The sequence below is a fragment of the Peromyscus eremicus genome, chromosome 16_21 (genome assembly GCF_949786415.1).
Source record: "Peromyscus eremicus chromosome 16_21, PerEre_H2_v1, whole genome shotgun sequence".
NCBI lineage: Eukaryota > Metazoa > Chordata > Mammalia > Rodentia > Cricetidae > Peromyscus > Peromyscus eremicus.
This window is the reverse complement of record NC_081432.1, coordinates 61,114,084-61,134,654: the sequence shown is the minus strand read 5'-3', so window position 1 is coordinate 61,134,654 and position 20,571 is coordinate 61,114,084. Positions and strand designations below refer to the sequence as shown.

The window sequence follows — 20,571 nt, the reverse complement described above, 5'->3', positions numbered from 1 at the left end:
CCCAATCTTTTCTTTTTTTCTCCGAGACAGGGTTTCTCTGTGTAGTTTTGGTGCCTGTCCTGGATCTGGCTCTGTAAACCAGGCTGGCCTCAAACTCACAGATCCACCTGGCTCTGCCTTCCGTGTGCTGGGATTAAAGGCATGTGCCACCCTGCCTGGCTCCCCCAGCCAGTCTTTTAATGAGAAAAAGGAACTGTGGAAAGGGAACTGGAAATAAGGTCTGAATATACTGAAATTAACAGGGACATTTGAGTTCTTCAAAGGCTCTTTTTGAAAATCAAAGTAGGTTTTGCATGTGAGTGTGTGGGTGCACAAGCATGCTATTACACCTGTGTGGAGGTGAGAGGGAATTTGGGGAGTTAGTTCTTTCTTTTCGCCATGGAACTCGGTTACCGTGCTTGGCTGGTTATCATGCTTGGCTGAACCATCTTGCAGGCCAGTAAAGTAGGGGTTTTCTTATTTTGTAAGACAAGGCTGTACTATGTAGCCGAAGCTGTTTGGTGTATGTGTGTGCACGCACGCGTGTGTACAACTGCACGTGTGGCGGTCAGAGGACACAGCCTTCTGGAGTTGGTTCTCTCCATCCTCCATGCCGGTTCCAGGAACCAAACTCAACTTGTCAGGCTGAGGTGGCAAGAGCCTTTACCTGTTGACATCTCGGTGGTCCACAGCCTCTTTTCTTTCTGCCTCTCTCTTTCTCTTCTTCCTTCCTTCGTTTTTTTTTTTTTTTTTTTTTTTGGGCAGGGTTTCTCTGTGTAGCCCAGGCTGTCCTGGAACTCGCTCTGTAGACCAGGAAGACTTGGAACTCACAGAGATCCACCTGCCTCTGCCCCGCAAGTGCTGGGCTTAAAGGTGTGTGCCGCCATGCTTGGCTACAGTCTCCCTCTCCCTCTCGAGATGGGTTTCACTGTAGCTCAGGCAGCCTTAGAAGTCCTCAGCTCCTCAGTGCTGGGGTCCAGGTATGAGTCACCAGGCTCGGCTCACAGCCCCTTTAGGTCCTGACTTTGTCCCCGTCACTCACCTGGACTTCAATCAATTTCACCACTTCTTGCCCCAGGTTCAGGCACAGCTCTTCAAGCCTTGGCTCTCTGTTGTAAAGGGTTGACAGCAGCATCTGTGTATGAGGCCACCCGGGAGAGACTGGGCATGGCATAGGGTCTATAATGGGCATGCCACGTGTCCCATCTAGCCAGCTCTAAGAGGCTCTCTCTCCCTATCTCTTCTGGGTGTCTCTTAACCCAACACACAAGCATCACACCGCTGCCCCAGTGATGCCGCTGCCAGCTAACACATGCCTATCATGAGCCCAGCTCTACCAAGCTGCTTTGTCTAGACCAGTGCACCAAGCTTAATAGGTAGGTAGTATTCTGCCTGGGTTTACAGCACTTTTTGTGAACTCTTAGGTGGTAAGTCTGTTTGACTCCAAAGTCCACGTTCCTCTACTATTAGTGGAGGAACACTCATCAACAGATAAACGGTCAGCTGACTAACGGGTTCAAGCTGTTTCAGGCCCCCACTGTGGCTTTCTTCTTGGGCTGGACATGTCCGTGGATGTGGAGGACAGGGTAGAAGCTGGGTCTCCTCCTCAGCTGCTCTCCATGTTTCTTCCATGTGTACATGTTTATATGCATGTGAGCACACGCTTATGAGTGTGCATGCACAGGATGCGCGTGTATGTGGAGGCCAGAGGTTTGCACGGGAAATCACTCTCAGCTGATCTGCCTTGCTCACTGGGCATTGTCTCTCAGAGCTCACTGACTCGGCTCTTCTCACGAGGCAGCTTGTTGGGGGAGCTGGTCTCCTTGTGAGGCTGAATTACCGGTGGGTCGCCATGCCAACCTGGTATTTACGTCAGTTCTCGTGCTTACATGGTACGCATTTAACCACTGAGCCATCTCCCCTGCCCCTCTGCCTTATCTTTTGAGACAGGCTCTCTCACTGAGCCTGGAGTCTGCCCATTCAGCTAGACTGGCTGGCAGCAAGTCCATTTCCCCAGGGCTGGGATTGCAGAAATGCACCACTGTGGCAGCTTTTTATATGGGCTCTGGGGGACTGTGGTCAGCTGTATCTTTATCTTAAAGTGCAATTTTAAATTTTCATTTCTAGTGTGTTTGGACATGCACATGCACAGGTCAGAGGACACTTCCGGGGGGCAGTTCTCTCCTTCCGGGTGGGTTCTGGGGGGTGAACTGGGGTGCAGACGCTGCAGCAGTCTTATCCGGTCCACAACTGCCGGCTCAAGATCTGACTGAACTAAGTAACTTGACTCATGGGTGTTTGTCCGAAAACAGCTGAAGTGGACGTACACCCATGAAGTGGTTCGTGAGGACCGGTCCTTGGTGGCGAGCATTTATCTATTCCGTTTTTACTGTCTACAGAAGGAAAAGCCCCCGAATCTTAGTGGGTCCTGATTTCTTTTACTCCATCTTTTAGATACAAGTGTGTCAGAGCGCTGTTCTGCCAGACCCAGCACCAGCTCCGCTCCTGCCTGAGCGCTAGCTCCTAATCCTGAGCTTTACTCCTGGGTAAGTACACTTCAGGCTTACCTTGTGAATGGCAGCCAGCATCTGAGTGGAAGGTCACAGGCGGGCGGCGGGGCTGCAGTTCTTTCTGTGGTGATGGCAGTCCGGCGGTACGTACTCAGAGCACGGACACCTGCTATTAGGTCAGGAATTCAGTGTACGGGACACAGAAGTGAAAGAAACCCACAGGACACAGGCCTCCGTATGCTTTAAAAGAAGCCTTCTCCGGGGAGAGAGAGAGAGAGAGAGAGAGAGAGTGTGTGTGTGTGTGTGTGTGTGTGTGTGTGTGCGCGCGCGCATGCCAACCACTCTCTACTTACCAAGCCAAAAGCCAAGAAGTGCAAAGATTTCAGTGCAGTGGAGTCTTGCCTCACCCTGGGCTTTACATGCAACTGAATCTCACAGATGTGCAGGTATCTTCAGACAAAGCAGGAACACCTATCAAACAAGAACGCCATCTGCAAGGGACAGAGAGAGGTACTTACTTGCACCTACCAGTACTTGCAAGTCACTGGATCCAGTGAGTCACTGGTATTGACCACAGTTCTCAGGGCAAAGTGCACTGCATAGGAGCTTGGTGAATGAATCGCAGGGGAGATGAAATGATGCTAAATTCCTTGAAAGAACAAACTCTCTACAGTGGCCATGGGCAGTGGCTCTGTGAGTCCCTCGGTTCAAGACTCCTGTGTGTCACAGTGTACATTCAGTTTCTGAAACAGCACTGCCATCAGGTCACTTGTTGACTGCACATCCCGGGCAGCACATGCTGGGCTGCACAGGAAAAGGCCGCACTTCTAAGCACTCAGCAGTCCATGAACCACAGGTTGTTCTGGGAACTTCAAAATAAAAACGTGGGTGAAAACTGTATCATTCATTTTCTATTGAATGAACAAGTAAACATTTAAAATTAGGACAAACGAGCTGGGCATGGTGGGGCATTCCTTTAATCCCAGTATTTGGGAGGCAGAGGCAGGAGGATCTCTGTGAGCTTGAGAAACAAAAATGAATGAATAAATAAATAAAAACAATAATACAGTAAAATCAGCACAGGTAGTCAGTGGCAGCTATGTAAGTGTGTACATCTGGATATTTTATTTCAAGTTATACAGAAGTCTGCTAATGTTGTTCAAACCAGAACAGAAGCAAAGTCAGGTAGAAAAGAACAGATACAGTGTTTCTTCAGCCTGCCATGAAGGCTCCAGTGGTGAGGAGTCAACAGAGCAGGTCAGGGGGGCCTGACTTGCCCTCAGCTGGAGCTGTCCATGGCACTCACAGCGGGCCTGCTCGGTTCTGGTCCAGGCTAGGTGGCATCCCCAGGCTACAACTTGCTTTCTTCTTTCTCCTCAGTCAGTGTTTCCCACATTGGCTCCTTGATATGTTCTGGCAACTGCTGTATCTGTGTCTAAAAACAGAAACAAACCCAGCTGGAATACAGTGTGGACTTTGAAATGGACTCTGCCTACAACCAGATCTATTGACCTGCCACATCCTCCTGCTTCTCACTGATCCCCTGCCTTCGAGGCCTTCAAGGAGAGGAGGGAGCATAAAGCATGGTGCATAAGCTGTCTCATGCCCAGTGACCTCTGGGGGGCTGTCCTGTGGTCCTCAGGCCTAAACAACTGTTGGAGAGACCTCCACGGTGGTTCAATGAGGACATGGGTGGTGGTGGGGTGGGCCTAACTCTGCTCCCAGGGTGCCACAGGCCCTCACCCCCACAGCTAGGACAAGGCTGTATAGTAAAACACCCAGCTGGCCCTCTTGAGGCAGGAATTCAAGCCTTACCTTTGTTACCTCCATGGCAACCCCTTCGGGTAGGTTCCGCTGGATATATTCCAAGTAGACGTTGGCTGTGCACCCAGTCAGGTGTTTTAACTAAAACGGAAATAATGAAGACGTCCTGCCACAATGCGGGTCACAGATCTTTGAGTTCTCTGTCCCTGTCACTCTCCACCATGCTCCTCCAGTGATGAAGCCTGTTCTAAGAGATCTTACACAGAATCTCATTTTAAAACATACAGTAGGCTGGAGAGATGGCTTAGTAGTTACAAGCCCTGGCTGCTCTTGCAGAGGACGCAGGTTCAATTCCCAGCACCCACACAATGCCTCACAACCACCTGTAACTCCAGTTTCAGGGGATCCAATTCCCGCTTCTCACCTCTGCTGGCTGTGGGCACATGTGACGCATAGACATCCATGCAGCCAGACCCCGTACACAAAAAATGAATAAAGCTAAAGAGGGTTTGGGTGTCGCTGTTCTCATAAGCAGGAGCCAACAAGATGGCTCAGTGGGTAAAGGCAGAGCCCTGGAAGCCTGACAACCTGACTACAATGCCCGGCACTCAGCGTGGTCAAAGGAGAGGACCCACACCACGAGCTACCCTCTGACCTCCACACACACACACACACACACACACACACGGGATGCCGCATGTGCCCCTCTCCCCACAGATAAATGCTTTTGTTTGTTTTTTATTTTCTAAGACAGGGTTTCTCTGTGTAGTCCTGGCTGTCCTGGAACTCATAGACCAGGCTGGCCTCGAACTTAGAGATCTACCTGCCTCTGCCTCCTGAGTGCTGGGATTAAAGGCGTGTGCCATCACTACTCAGCACAAATACATAAATGTCAAAAAAAAAAAAAAGAGACAAGTATCGATGCCCTGACTGAACCTGACGAAGGGCTTTACGTTCAGCCACGTGCTAGGTAAAGGTTTTGGGTGTCACACAGACGCAGACGGGCTGACTGAACCCACCTCCAAACATCTGTAGAGCGTCCTCATCTCATACTGAACTCTGTGCTTCTTGAAGATGTGCACCGACTTGAGCAGAGTGAATCGCTCTATTTTCCTTGGCGGTTCGTGTCTGAAATGAACGGACAGGACAAACGTCAGCTCAGTGATGTCCCATGTGAGTCACTGCTACCAAAGCCTCGGTCTGCAGCTTTGCAGGTCAGACCCGCTCAATTACAGGCACTGACTGCCACTTACTGACTCCAATTGTCAAGCCTCATCACTAACAGCTGCTTTCACAAATCTCAGGCCAAAATAAACACTGCAGAGACCAAGAGGAACCTTGCCCACAGCCCCACCAAGCAGCGCCACGCAAGAATGAGCGGGCGCACACACATACACACACACACACACACACTCAGGCCATCTGATCCTTCCTAAAGGCCCCCCTCACACACCAAGCGTGCCAGTTATTTATGAAGAGTGGCAACAGTGTGGACATAATTGCAATGTCTGCTGTGTTAGGGTAATTTATGGATACACTGACAATCCCAGAACAGTCTGTTTTGGGAAACAATTTAGTCTTTTGTTTATGTTACAAGGACAGGCTGCCAGGGGCCTCAGACAGCCCTGCAGCAGAAGGGGCGGGTGCCCAGAGGCAGTTCCATGTACCCTGCAGTCACTTCAGGAGCTCATAAGCTCATCTTACTTGAGGCTCCCAGGGAGGTGGTGTTGCTCAGGATGGCTGCACATAATGGAGGTGTTAGCCAATGAACCATCATGGCCAGTCTAAACGGAGCAGTGCCTCAGAGCCTCCTCTCAGGGAGATCCCAGACAGAAGGCTTCCTGGGCTTACTTACATTAGTGCAATGTCTACACATGGTTTCTCTAATTTTCCTTGTTTCCTCATTCTAGTACTTAACAATTCTAGCAGACACGAAGTGACAGTACTTTTCAAGATGATCAGGACAAGCTTCAACTTTACCCACAAATTTATCCTATTTTACAAGCTCAGACCTACCTGGGATCACAGTCAGGTTCCTGGCTAATCACCCAATGGCAGACAACAAGTCAGATTAGGAAAGGTCATACTCACACGTTAATAGAAATGCCAAGTTCTTTAGCAGCGAGAACGGCAAAATACTCATAACTGTCTAGTACAGCCTTGTCGTGGGCTTTCACTAAAATGGACAGGCGTTTATACAATGTGTCTGGCTCATTGGAAGTGCTTATCTGAAATAAAGGAGAGAAGTTTTGGTTTTGGTTCTTGTAATATTTATTACCAGCAAATATAACATATTACTGATTGACTTCAGAATTTACTAATAAATGAGAAAAATAACAAGCAATGTTTGAAAACTACTAGCTTTACTACTTCCAAGTCACAGTGATCTGCCAAATGACCTTCCAAACCGGTCAAAATCCACTGGATCAAACAACCTTCAAGGTTACTACAAAATCACCAGGAATGTTCCAAATTTAATTATTACTGAGCCCCAGATTCTGGTGAGAAAGGACTCAGGGTCTGCTAACAGATGACCTGGGTAGGAGGCTGGGCCTGAAGAGCTATCTTCTGGCAGCTGGATAGAGAGAGAACTGTCCAATTTCCTGGCTCCCAGTGTACTCACGGTGAAGGTAGGGTAATGACACCTGTGCTGAAGCTCACAGCATTTCCATGAGGAAAAGCTATGAAGACACCAGTTAAAGTGCTTATAAATGTTAAACACAGCTACACAACTGCTAAACACTGTAATCGTTACACAAAGCCCGGCTAGCTCTATTCATCCTTTTATTAGGATTTATTCATGTATGGTTGGCCTGTCTTCACACAGAAATTACTCATGTCTAATTAAAATGTTATGACACTAGCTGGACCTTCCACACTAATACCTAAAGACCTTAAAAATAATGGGCTTGACATTTCTGATTATCTTCCAAGAGGTGAATTATCTTCATTTCCTTCCCCCAGTAAACTGGTAAATGTTATTACTAATCCAGTGAGTCAGGGTTAAATTACTTCACCCCTGAAAAGAGAGCTACTTAGTAAACCGAAAGGCAGACATCTATTCTCAATTATTCCAAATAAGATAGTTGGAAAAACAGAATTAACTATCTTTACATCAAAATTGGTCCTAAGATGTGTTCTGTTTGATTCTTGCAGGGTTTATTTACTTAAACTTTTGTGGTATCAGAGAGTTCTAGGCAAGAACTCTACTACTGAGCTAGCCTCAAGCTTCCCTATTGGCTTTTAAAGCTATTGTGAATTTGCACCAAATCTCAAGAGACTTCTCGAGATGTTTTGTGAGATCATCATTGATTCAGCTTGAAATAGGTAGACATCTAACATTACAAGGTCTGATTTCTCAGAGGTCCTCAAGTGACCAGGACAAGCAGTGAGAAGACTGTGTGTGTGTGTGTGTGTGTGTGTGTGTGTGTGTGTGTGTGTGTGTGTGTGGTTTGCATACACTCGAGCCCTGGCATGCACGTGAAGGTGGCCCAAGGACAACTTCTCTACTATGTGGGTTCTGAGAAACGAACTCAGGTCAGGTTGATCAAGTGCCCCTACCCACTGAACCACCTTTCTGGTCTTCTAGGTCACTATAACAAAACATTCGACGTGCACTAACTTGTCTGTGTGCATGCCACGGCACACGTACAGCGGTCAGAGGACACCTTGCGGGAACGGCTCTCACCTTTTACTGTTCGGGTCCTAGGGCTGCACTCAGGACGTCAGGCTGAGTGGTAAGTGCCGTTACCACTAAGTCAGCTCACCGGCTGGACCATCTATTCTGAAACAGGGTTTCTCACTGAACCTGGAGCTTACTGACTGGGCTAGACTAGCAGGCCAGCAAGCCCCAGGGACTCCTCATCTAATCCCCCTCAGCACTGGGATTACAAGCATGTGCTGCTGCCCCCAGCTTTTTACGTGTATGCTGGAGATCCAAACTTGGGTTCTCACGCGGTGCTCCAGCCCTCCGCCACTTCTTATACACAGGCATGGCCGTGGAGCACCTGAGCTGGAGACCAGCATTTATACATTGTCTTGGATATCTCTCTTTCTTTTTTTTTTCCAGAGATTTATTTATTTTTTATGTACACTGGGGCTTTGCCTGTGTGAGGATGCATGTCTGTGTGAGGATGCCAGATTCCCTGGAACTGTAGTTACAGAGAGTTGTGAACTGCCAGGCTGTGGAATAATCCTGTCGTACACTGTAAAGATCTGCCACTCCAATTGGTTTAATAAAAAGCTGACCAGCCGATAGCCAGGCAGGAAGAAATAGGTGGGGCGACAAAACTAAGGATGCTAGGAAGAAGGGCAGAGTCAGCGGAGTCACCAGCCAGACTGAGAAAAAGCCATGGGTCTTGGGATAGCACATAGATGAAAAGAAATGGGTTAAGTTGTAAGAGCTAGTTAGTAATAAGCCTGAGCAACTGGCCGAACATTTGTAATTGAGTCTCCTTGTTGGTTATTTGGGAACTGGTGGGCAGCACAGAGAGTTCTACCTACACTGCCATGTGGGCTCTGGGCATTGAACCCCAGTCCTCTGGAAGAGCAGTCAGTGATCTCAACTGCTGAGCCATCTCTCCAGCCCAATATTTCTAATATTTATTAAGTGAATAAAGAAAAAGGAAACAGTTGCCCACTGTGGATGAATGATTCCATGTGCCTGAATAAACTATATATATGGACTCATACCAAACTAAAGAGAGTTTTTTTGTCTTGTTTTGTTTTTGAGACAGGGTTTCTCTGTGTAGCTTTGCGCCTTTCCTGGATCTTGCTCTGTAGACCAGGCTGGCCTGGAACTCACAGAGATCCACCTGGTTCTGCCTCCCGAGTGCTGGGATTAAAGGTGTGTGCCACCACCGCCTGGCTTTTGTTTTGTTTTTTAAAAGATAGAAATGGAAGGATTTGGAATTTTTACAACTTTAGAAAAAAAACCCAATGGGCTGTGATGACGCACACCTTTAATCCCAGCACTCAGAAGGCAGAGGCAGGTAGATCTCTAAGTTCAAGGCCAACCTGGTCTACAGAGTGAGTTCCAGGACAGCCAGGGCTACACAGAGAAACCCTGCCTTGAAAAAAACAAAAGAGAAAAAAAGAAAAAAAAAAATCCCAAGCAAGAGTTAGGAGTAAAGACATATCTGTAACCTTATCACTTAATACTTAATACAAGGCAGGAGGATTAGGAGTTCAAGGTCATCCTTGGCTACATAGCTAGTTCAAGACTAGCCTGGGCTAGACAGCATTCTTGTCTTAAACGCTACAAGGTCACATAGCTACTTGTGTATTCCCACCGTGCCAACGATCTGCATCAATGTGAACAGAGCACAGCGAATGCCCAGGCTCAATACTCAAAAGAAAAGACTCGAAGGCTACAGAAAGATTATTTTTCTGTAACATCAAAAGATTCAGCATCGCTAATTATCACGCTCCTGAATTACGCTGAGCTAAGAGTAAGAGAGCACTCGTTACCAGTTACCTGGGATAAATGCCACACCCCCTTAGGACTTACTGTGACAGCATGAAAACAGCGTGCACGGAGGGGGGCGGGGGCTCCCAGGGACCTCAGGAGTCCGCAATGTGCATCTGCGGGTGTTCTAGGGTAAAATGGTCAGGTGTGTGGGAAGTAAGCCGGAATGAAGTAATCAGGAAAAAAACAGAATGAAATTGTTAATGTAACTCCCTCTGCTGTTGCTGTTTTTTGAGATGGGGTTGCACGTAGCCCAGGCAGTCCTTGAACTTGCTAGGTGATTGAGGATCTCTTACCTCTAGCTCCTAAGTGCTGGAGCCAGAGGCCTGCACTGCCATGCCCTGCCGAATGGGAGTTACCCACCGTAGGTTTGGTCAAATCCCTTGGAACATCAATGTGCAGGTTTGACAACGGTGCCCACTTCATACTGGTGCTGCTGTGTGGGGAAGAGAGGTCTCAGTCAGACAGCATGGAGCCCATTTTCTAGCACATTGAGCAGCACATCTAGCTGAATACTTACAGCAGGAGGCCGCCAGTTTGGGCTGAACTGCGCTTAGAACCGTTTACAGACAAATTCCCCAGTTCCTAAAAAGAAGGGAGACGCAGGTGTCAGGAACAAAGTCGGTTCCCACAGCACTGGTGATTTCCACCCCAAGTCAGAAGGTGCATGTGCTCAGTTAAGGGTCTTGATTTTTCAGAGGAAGATACTGGGCATGAAAATGACCAAATTAGATTTCATCAAAAACAAAGTGCTTACTGCTCTTAGGACCCTGGTTCAGTTCCCAGCACCCACAACCTTCTCTAACTCCAGGGCATCTGGTGACCTCTGGCCTCCGTGGGCACTCACAATGCATGTGATGCACATCACAATGCATGCAATGCACAGAAAACTCAGATAGATAGGTACACACACAGACAACACTCAGCTAGGCATGATGGTGCATGCCTTTGACTGGAGTACTTGGGAGGTGGAGCAGGAAGATCCCTGAGTTCGAGGACAGCCAGACCTAGAATGACTGTCTCAGAAACAAAACAGAACAACAAAAATCTTTTAAAATTACACGTCTGTATGATTTAATCTGTTGACAGCTGGAATAACCTTTGCTTGGCCACAGCACCTTGCCTGTAAAGAAACGCAGCACACATCACACCCATACCCATCAGTACTACTGGGCAAGGGACCCTGACTCAGCGCTGCCCAAACCCCGTTAGTGAGCGCCCCCTGGTGGAACTGTTTTAGGAGGCAATCGGCACTGTACAGAACTGTGGTTTCTCATCCACCCAATAATGCTTTAAACTTCCCAGAGACTGAACATTGCAGCCCTGAAAAGCAGAAATAATAATAATAATAATAATAATAATAATAATAATAATAATGATAATAAAATAAATAAATCAAAACACAACAAAGATGGAACAGGGAAGCACAAGTAAGGCTTAAACAACTAACAGTGCATTTAAAACAACCTGTTTTCAATGGCCTAGTGATGAATGAACACCTTTAATCCCAGCACTCGGGAGGCAGAAGCAGGAGGATCTGTGAGTTTGGGCCAGCCTGGTCTACAGAGCAAGTGCCAGGACTACACCGAGACCCTGTTTCAAAACAAACAAACCCCCAAACCAGCCCATGCTTCTGCTTCCTTGTTCTCCACTCAAGCTGTGAGACACCAGCATCCAATCTGACTTGGCTTACATGCAGGAACAGAAACTAGGCACAAAGCAGGAGCATGTGTGATTCCTCTCCACTCATACAGTAAGCTCTCCTACATTGGTGACCCCCAAACCTAAGAAGCATGATGACTCCCAGTCATACTCATCTCTAAAATGTTTGTTTGAGACAGGGTTGCACGCAGCACCACCTGGCCTCCAGCCGGATAGATGACAGTGGCCTTGAGCCCCCAATGTTTGCCTTCACCTCCGAGTGTGGGTTGTGAGCCACCGCACCTAGCTTTAGTCTTGGAGGGCTTGGGTGTGTGCAGATCTGGCTGGGAAATGTTTTTCTTACAAGTGCAAAGATTTCGGTCTCTAGCATCATATTTTCCTTTAAAAAAGGTCTTCATTTGTATGGGTGTGTCTACATGCATGTCCACGTATGTGCAAGTGCAAGTGTGTGGAGGTGTCATTCTGTCCGTCTCACCTATTCCTTTAAGGCAGGGTCTCTCCCCATGCCCAAACTTGAGTTTTCTTGGCTAGTCTGGAAACCAGAAAGCTTCAGGAGCCCTCCTATGACCCCTGGTAGGTGGGGTCACAAGTGAGCAGGCTTGTGGCTTCTCCTGAGGCTGCATCCCAGTCCTCACAGCTGTGCGGCAAGTGCTCTAAGCCACTGGACCACCTCTCTTGGCCCCGTATATTTTTCTTAAGACTGGTGGGTATGAAAGTGTGGCTAGGACCTCTCAGGAATCCTTAAGACCTTTCAGGAGGTCTGTAACCAAAACTGTTTTCATAATAACACTAGACATGACTCAAGACTTATCCGTTTCCATTCTCACAGGTGAACAGTGGATGTTTCCAAAGCTGCATGAGTTGTACTGTATAATAAAGGCGGAATGCAGAAACAGACCCGAGAATAAAGCATCAGGCACTTAAACATTACTCTTCATTAAATTTGCTTTTGAAAACCATCTTTCTAAAGTGTTAACTATTTAACATGTGAAGACTCCAAGGCAGAGGACCTGAGTTCCACTGAAGGCTAAGAATGCAGTTCAGTGGCAGGACCTCTGTCTGGTGTGGGCAGGGCCCTGGGTTCCATCTTTAGCATGAATTTTTTTTTTCTTTTTTTGAGATACAAGCTCAGAGAGCCCAGTCTATTTTTGAACTCTGTGTGCAGTTGAGAATGACTTTGAACTTCTGATCCTCTTGCCTCAACCTCTCAAATGCTGGTAGTTCAGTGTGGGCCACCACTTCCTATGTGGTGCTGTAGAACCAAACAAGGGCCATCTTTAGGCACATCAGTCAAGCACTCTAGAAACGGAGTTATATTCTCAGGCCCCCTTTTTTTCATTCATTTGTTTTTTTGGGGTGGTAGTGGTGGTGGTGTTCGAAACAGGGTTTCTCTGTGTAGCCCTGGCTGTCCTGGACCTCGATCTACAGGATAGGCTGGCCTCGAACTCACAGAGCTCTGCCTGCCTCTGCCTCCCAAGCGCTAGGATGTGTCTATTTTTGGAGACAGTCTCGACATGCAGGCCAGGCTGGTGGCAATCTTCACGCTTTCCAAGCGCTGGTATCACAGTGTGAGCCATCACATCCAGCTCTCGGCTTAATTTTCTAAACCACTAAATGGCCGCTGGGGACACTCACGAAGGCTGCGAGGCCAAAGTCCCCAGCACCGCCTAGTTAAAGTTTTTTTTAATATTTATTTTGCGACAGGATCTCAATACGTATGTAGCCTGGCTGTCCTCGAACTCAGAAGTCCTCCTGCCTCAGCGCCTCCCCCGTGCTGCCATCAAAGGCATGAGAAGGCCGGGCAGGATTTCCTTCTTCAAAGAACCTCTTGAGGGCGCTCTAACCCACGCCCGACCTCGGAGACCTTCGCGTCCATCTCCCCGGAGTAAGGAGAAGCCTCGGTGCAGTGCCACGCGAGGTTTCCAGCCCCGGCCCGGCTCCCTGTCTCCGAGGCTGGCCCCCTGTCTCCGAGGCTAGCTCCCTGTCTCCGAGGCTGACTCCCTGTCTCCGAGGCTAGCTAGCTCCCTGTCTCCGAGGCTAGCTCCCTGTCTCCGAGGCTGGCCCCCTGTCTCCGAGGCTGACTCCCTGTCTCCGAGGCTAGCTCCCTGTCTCCGAGGCTAGCTCCCTGTCTCCGAGGCTGGCCCCCTGTCTCCGAGGCTAGCCCCCTGTCTCCGAGGCTAGCTCCCTGTCTCCGAGGCTGGCCCCCTGTCTCCGAGGCTGGCCCCCTGTCTCCGAGGCTAGCTCCCTGTCTCCGAGGCTGGCCCCCTGTCTCCGAGGCTGGCCCCCTGTCTCCGAGGCTAGCTCCCTGTCTCCGAGGCTAGCTAGCTCCCTGTCTCCGAGGCTAGCTCCCTGTCTCCGAGGCTGGTCCCCTGTCTCCGAGGCTGACTCCCTGTCTCCGAGGCTAGCTCCCTGTCTCCGAGGCTAGCTCCCTGTCTCCGAGGCCGGCCCCCTGTCTCCGAGGCCGGCCCCCTGTCTCCGAGGCCGGCCCCCTGTCTCCGAGGCCGGCCCCCTGCCTCCGAGGCCGGCCCCCTGCCTCCTCGGGGCCCAGGGCTGTTTTCATCGCCTCCTAACGTGAAAGGTGGGTTTCTGAATAGACTTTCCCATCGTCCCCGCCCCGCCATGCTACAGCTCTCGTTCCTATCTCAGCAACTGGCGTGGGACCCCGAGAGGAAACCCAGCCCTTTCCCTATCGCTTCTACACAACCCAAGGCAGCAGCCCGAGGAGGACTCCGGACCGGCCGGGCAGCGGGCGGCAGCGAGCCCCAGCGACTGCGCCCGCGGCTCGCCGGCCCCGCCCGCCCCGTTACCTGCTGCAGGCGCCTGCACACAGCCGCACACGCCGCGCGCGCCGCCATCTTGGTGCCCTGACCTCACAGCATCGCTTCCGGGGTCACAGCGTTGTTCTCGGACCATAGAGTTCGACAAAGAGAGAGAGAGAGCGTCTCCTGGTGTTCCCGCACTGGAACAACCACAGAGACGTGGTTCTTTTGATTTTTTTTTTTTTTAAATTTCGACTTTATTATTTATTTACTTATTTATTATTAACTCATTCATTTAATTTTTTGAATGGGTGTGTCGCTTTTGTGGTTTGGGTAAACTGGCTTCAGCCCCTATCTCGTTACCAAGTTCTGTCTAAATGCTGTTTATCCTAAAATCCTGTTTGTCTTGGGTGGTTCAGTTTGGTTAGAGACAAACACAACAAAACACATGCTTGGAAAGAAATTTACTGCTACTGCTGAGTCCAAATTCTAACATTCTACCTTGTTGCAAAAGCCATTTTATTCTTAAACTTTCTTCACACCAACTGGAATGCCTGGTTTGTTAACGGAAATTTTTAAGCTTTGTTTTCCGAAATGTCTTCACATGCAGTTCAACATATTGGAAAGCTCTACAGTTCGGAGCTCTGGTTTCTATTTAGCTGGGTGACTTGTTCAAATTTCTTCCCTACTCTGAACCCATGTTCTCATATACCAAGTAGAGATGAGAGGATAAAGTGTATTATAGCAGAGGATTAAATAAAATACTGGTGTAGTGTTTAGTACAATACCTGCCACGTGATAAATGCCATCATTGTCACCTAAGATTTCTTCTACATCCCGAGTCTTAGGAGGTTGTTGGGAAGATGAACGAGGATCAACTTAATGAGGACACATAGTATCTCAAGAAAGCACCATGCCAATGTAAAGTTGTGTCTCCCCATGTAGGTATTGGTTGCCTTATTCAGCAGGCGAGAAAACTAAGCCCAGAGTAGAATGATTTGGTCCAGATGGTGCAAACGGATGAAAGATCTAAGAGTATGAACCACTTTCTGCTCCCCAGGCTGGCTAGGTGGGGTATTTCCATGCCTCAATATGGAAACATTAGTACTTGGCTGGACTTGGCTATGCCCTACCTGGATAGGCAACCCAGAGGCCTCCTCAGGATTAGGCTCTCCCTAAACCGTGACATTCAGGGTGGTCTGTTCTGACAGTACCCCAACCTTCATCTCCCTGCTACTTCTAAACTTTGCATCCATGGCTCCGTGGGGCACTTCCCTGATGGCTCTTCTGCCAGTCTCCTGTCCTTCTGGGTGGTCTCAGCTAGTGAGTGTGCCACACCCTTAATGATGGTGACACAGCAGCTTGAAACTGACTTTCACTTAGGTTACCTAATCAATCTCATCCTCACGAAAATAATTGTATCTTAATTTTTAGGTGGGGAAACTGAGGCTCAGAGACTAGTTGAATTGGTCGAGGTCAGATGATGAGTTACAACTGAACCCATAATCATCTTCACAATCCTAGTTCAAGGCCTGCTCTACCCTGTGAAGTGGGCCGGTTCTGTCTATGATGACGATCAGCTTTTGTTGTCTCTTTCGGAGGAGAGGACTGAAGGTGCTCACCCTCCCCTACACCCCACTTCACAAAGAAAAGGCATGATCTGCTAATTGGAACCAGAGAGAGGTGCTTTATGCAGCCTTAGGACTGGATGCCCTCCACTCCTCAGAGGCCTTGGCCTTTCTCTTGATGGGCTCTCTCAACTGAGATTCAGCTCGCTCAGGACTCTACATGTGGCCATCGCAGCTGCCTTTGGTTCCTCAGATTTCTCCACGTCTGTGCTCAAATGTGGGGGTTTACTGAGATCCCCTCATTCTCCTCACCTAAGTCATGTCATAAGTCATAAACTATATTTCTGTGTAATGCCCCAGGGGCAAGTGTGAACCTTGTGCAATTAGCCAGGACAAGGTGGGAGTCACCATGTCTCAGTCAGGGTTTCTATTGCTTTCACAAAACACCATGACCAAAGAAATGTGGGGGGATCAAAAGATTTATTTGGCTCACACTTCCATATGACAGTTCATCATCAAAGGAAGTCAGGACAGGAACTCAAGCAGGCCAGGAGCCTGGAGGCAGGAGCTGTTGCAGCATTACTACCATGGAGGGGTGCAGCTCCTCAAGTCTTGCTCAGTCTGCTTTCTTATAGAACCCAGGACCACCAGCCCAAGGGTAGCCCCACCCACAAAGTCCTGGGCCCCCTCACATCAATCACTAAGAAAATGCCCTATAGGCTTGTCTACAGCTGAATCTTAGGGAGATTTTTTTTTAAATTGGTATTTTTTTTTAAGATTTATTTATTTACTATGTATGCAGCATTTATGACGGCAGGCCAGAAAAGGGCACCAGATGTCATTACAGATGGTTGTGAGCCACCATGTGGTTGCTGGGAATTGAACTCAGGACCTCTGGAAGATCAGTCAGTGCTCTTGACCTCTGAGCCATCTCTCCAGCCCGGGAGATGTTTTCTTAATTGAAGTTCCCTCCTCTCAGGTGACTTTAGCTTGTCCAGCACCCACTATAAAAGAAAAGGCCAGGTTTTGCCAGCAGTAGAGCTGGCATGGCAGGGCCAGGCACTTTCATAGTCTGTATAAAACACACACTTGTATTGCATGTTGCAAAAAGGAGTTGGCACACACACACTGATCATGGTGTGCTTCTTCTGGTTAACTCTTCCTCCCAGCCCCGATGTCCCTGGAAGAGGTTTGATACTGACAGACACTAACTAGATTCATGGTTTCCCCCCCCCAACATATTTTATTTATTAATTGTGTGTGTGTGTGTGTGTGTGTGTGTGTGTGTGTAAGTGTGTGTGTAAGTCAGAGGACTGAGAACTTTTGGGAAGTGGTTCTCTGGGTCCTGGGGAATTGAACTCAGGTCTCCAGTCTTGGCAGAAAGAACCTTTACCTGTTGAGTCATCTTGGTGGCCTCTACATTCAGGGTTTCAAGCAGAGTTTGGGGCCAAAGATCCATGGAGTGAGAGAGAAGTGCATGAGGGTGATTATGAGAGGCACAGACACCTCAAATCTCAGAGACCTGGCCAATCACTGCCCAGAGGGGAGAGACTGAACTCTAAATGACAGACTGCTATAGTGAGAAATTCACGGTGTCTGCTTAAAGGGCAAAGGGATTTATTAAGAAAGGAAAACTCACAAGACAGAACAGAGGAATTGTCACAGAGTCCTGGAAAATGTGAGACAAAGTCCCACGCTGTTCTTCTGCACCTGAGACTGTCTCAGCATCTAAGTTCCACGAGGGAGCTAAGAGAGAGGCCTATGTGCATCTCAGATCTTAAGGGTCTCCTTGAGGCCATGCCCCAGGGGCATGTACTTCAAGGTCATAGGCAGGTAGAGCAGTTACCTGCTGTATCTCTAGGGGTGGGGCTTCAAGGTCATAGAACAGCCATCCACTACAGACTGCTTTTGTTGTGGAATATTATTTTAAGATGTGTTACGGGGCTGGAGATGGCTCAGCGGTTAAGAACACCAACTACTCTCCCAGTCCAGAGGACCCGGGTTCAATTCCCAGCACCCACATGGCAGCTCACAACTGTCTGTCACTCCAGGATTTGACATCCTCACACAGACAAACATACAGGCAAAAACAGCAATGCACATAAAATAAAAGTAAATTAAAAAAAAAAAAAAAGATGTGTTACAATTGTTTATTCTGTGGAGCTTTTGTTTAATGATGCAAAGATGTGTTACGTTCTTTTATGTTGCATTTGTTTAACTCTGTGAGGCTGTGTTACTTTGCCTGTCTAAAATGCCTGATGGTCTAATAAAGAGCTGAATGGCCAATATCAAGGATGGGCTGGCAGGAGAGAGAATAAACAGAAGGAGAAAAAGAGGGAGGAAGAAGAGAGATCAAAGAGTGAGGAAAGAAGGGGCCAGCCACAGAGTAAGAGTAAAAGATTACAGAAGAAAAGGAAAAAGCCCAGAGGCAAAAGGTAGATGGGATAATTTAAGAAAAGCTGGCTAGAAATAAGCCAAGCTAAGGCTGGGCATTTATAAAGAATAATAAGCCCCTGTGTCATGATTTGGGAGCTGGGTGGTGGGCCCCCAAAAGAGTAAAGAGCCCAAAGAGGAAAAAACAACCAACACCATGCCTTTGTTCCCCCATATGATCTGCTGGTAAGAGATGAGACTTCAGGTGAGTTTTTAGGCTGTTAGTCCACAGTCTGACTGGCAGCTCTCTGGATGAAGAGTAGTTTTAAAGATTCAGTTCTTGTCTCTGCTCATTGGTTTCTTTAGGCCACAGGCAGCAGGTGAGTCTGGAAACTCCGGGTATAGACAGGACCCTGGGAGCAGGCTGTGTGGGCAGCAGCAGCGTTCTGAAGCTGGGCAGATATTACAGTTCCCTTTCCTACAGCCGGAACGTTTAAACATCTCACCCCACTGAGAGGAGCAGTTCTAGAGAGTTCCTGCAAGGGCACCTTGCTTTCGACCCAGAAAGCAGGAGTAAGCAAATTAGGTTCCATCCTATTTTGACTGTTTCAATTATTCTGTTTTTGAAGAGAGCTCCCTTCCAAAGATTCATTCTCTCCCTTTATGCATGCATGTATGTATGTATGTGTACGCTCTGTGTGTGTGTGTGTGTGTGTGCCTCCTGAGTGTCCTGTCCTGGAGATCAGAGTATAACTCTCAGAAGTTGATTCTCTCTTCCCACTCTGGGATCCAGGGATCCGACTCAGGTCATTAGGCCCGGCCCCTCGTCTGCTGAGCCATCTCACCACCTCTTTTTGAGATAGAGTCTTGTGTAGCCCAGGCTAGCCTAGAACTTGCTATGTAGCCGACGCTGGTCTTGAACTCCTGACCCTAGTACCTTCCAGGCACTAGGATCATAGGCAAGCACATCCGTACTCAACTTTGCCTCTCTTGCATAAAGGAAGCAATCCACCTCTCTAGAGCTTTTGTTGTTTAGAATTATTATTTTTATTTTCCCCAAATATTATTTTACAGTTCTTTTATGTAGAGATATCTGTGATCCATAGATCATGTCTGTTTCTCTTATGGATGTGTTGCTCAATTCCTTAAAATGCCTAATTATATTTTGATTAAAAACCCATCCGGTTTCTTAGAACATACATCTCAGCTGACTGGCTATGCCTGGGGAAGATGAACCTTGCTGAATTCAAATTTGACTTTCATTCTAAAACGAATGGGTGCTCTTTCTTAGACAGAATGTACCTGGGAGAACAGAGAAGCTTTACTGGGTGCCTGTGGAGTGCTGGCTATAATTTACCCTGGAGGTGTGTGTGAGGCAGTTCCTGGTATTGATAACGTCTACACTTTGCTCGTCCAGTGGCTAAGTGGACCAGCCCCCCATATGCCTTGTTCAGTATTCAGTTCTGAGTGAAGGAATCAGCACAGCCATCTTAGCATTCCTACATTCCAGTGTCCAGTAGAGAGCGACTCATGAGGAGACTGAGTGAGTGCAGTGGAGGAACTGGAATCCTGGCCTCTAAGCTGCCTCAGCTATAATCCTCGCTGTTTGTGTGCTGCATCTAGATCAGCTGTTATTTTATATAGGATCATCTAAAAGAATGATTACAATTCAAGTTAAAAGAGGGGGCTTACAAGATCAAGATGTTGAATGAGAAAGCTTCATTTAGGGCAAACTGTATAAAACACAGATTTTCAAATTTTTTTCTCAGGTTTGCTGCTGAGTACTAAAAAGTAAATGCGTATAAAATTTTGGAAATTCGTATTAAAATGCAAATCAATCAGGGTGGACACAGCTGTTGTTGAGGACTTACAGTTAAGATTTCCTTTCCTGGGCTGGAAAGATGGCTCAGAGGTTAAGAGCACTGCTTGCTCTTCCAAAGGTCCTGAGTTCAATTCCCAGCAACCACATGGTGGCTTACGACCATCTGTAAGGAGATCTGGTGCCCTCTTCTGGCCCGCAGAGATACGTGCAGACAGAACACTGTATACATAATAAATAAATAAATCTTTAAAAAAAAAAAGATTTCCTTTCTTGCTTGCTTTGTGTGTGTGTGGCGGGGGTGGGGAGAGGATCTCACTGTGTGGCCCTGGCTGACGTAGAACTCACTATATAGACCAGGCTGGCCTCAAACTCTCAGGGATCTGCCTGCCTCTGCTTTCCAAGTGCTGAGATTGAATACTTCAGTTTGGAGAATGGCATGTCTCAAGTGGCTCATCTATTACCCGAGTAGCCAAGGTTGGTCCTTGTTTTCCCAGGCAGGAGCACTTAATGAGAATAGTCTCTGACCAGCAGACTAAACCCACTGTCCACGGAAGTCATCGAGATAGCGGAGCCAGCACTGACCCCGTGTCCAGCTGTGTGTGGCCAAAAGAAGGAATGAGCGAGCCAAGTGAGACTCCAAAAGGTGAGTTTATTTCAGGGCATCTCA

At 48.0% G+C, this 20,571-nt stretch overlaps 1 protein-coding gene across 2 annotated transcripts; it reads right to left on the bottom strand.

Annotated features, from left to right (window-relative positions):
- Nucleotides 1-3,591: 3,591 nt before the first annotated feature.
- Mrps10 (mitochondrial ribosomal protein S10) lies at nucleotides 3,592-14,271 on the bottom strand. Of its 2 annotated transcripts, none has more exons than XM_059282359.1 (7): nucleotides 14,190-14,271; nucleotides 10,241-10,305; nucleotides 10,084-10,156; nucleotides 6,345-6,481; nucleotides 5,273-5,381; nucleotides 4,305-4,394; nucleotides 3,592-3,924 (listed from the first exon to the last, which is right to left on the bottom strand). In XM_059282359.1, exons 1-7 carry the CDS (start codon nucleotides 14,235-14,237, stop codon nucleotides 3,841-3,843), a joined length of 606 nt encoding a protein of 201 aa, XP_059138342.1. In that variant the 5' UTR covers nucleotides 14,238-14,271; the 3' UTR covers nucleotides 3,592-3,840. The 2 variants fall into 2 exon arrangements, with proteins under 2 accessions (XP_059138342.1, XP_059138344.1); XM_059282361.1 differs by having other exon boundaries at nucleotides 10,084-10,153.
- Between the last annotated feature and the right edge of the window lie 6,300 nt (nucleotides 14,272-20,571).

What these genes read in the sequence shown, in the direction of transcription:
- Mrps10 (XM_059282359.1), bottom strand. Translation starts at nt 14,237, where the DNA reads ATGGCGGCGCGCGCGGCGTGTGCGGCTGTGTGCAGGCGCCTGCAGCAG. An exon ending in GGGATTTGACCAAACCTACG is followed by an intron (nt 6,482 to 10,083) that starts GTGGGTAACTCC and finishes CCTTTATTTCAG; the next exon opens with ATAAGCACTTCCAATGAGCC. An exon ending in CTTGGCATTTCTATTAACGT is followed by an intron (nt 5,382 to 6,344) that starts GTGAGTATGACC and finishes CGTTCATTTCAG; the next exon opens with ACACGAACCGCCAAGGAAAA.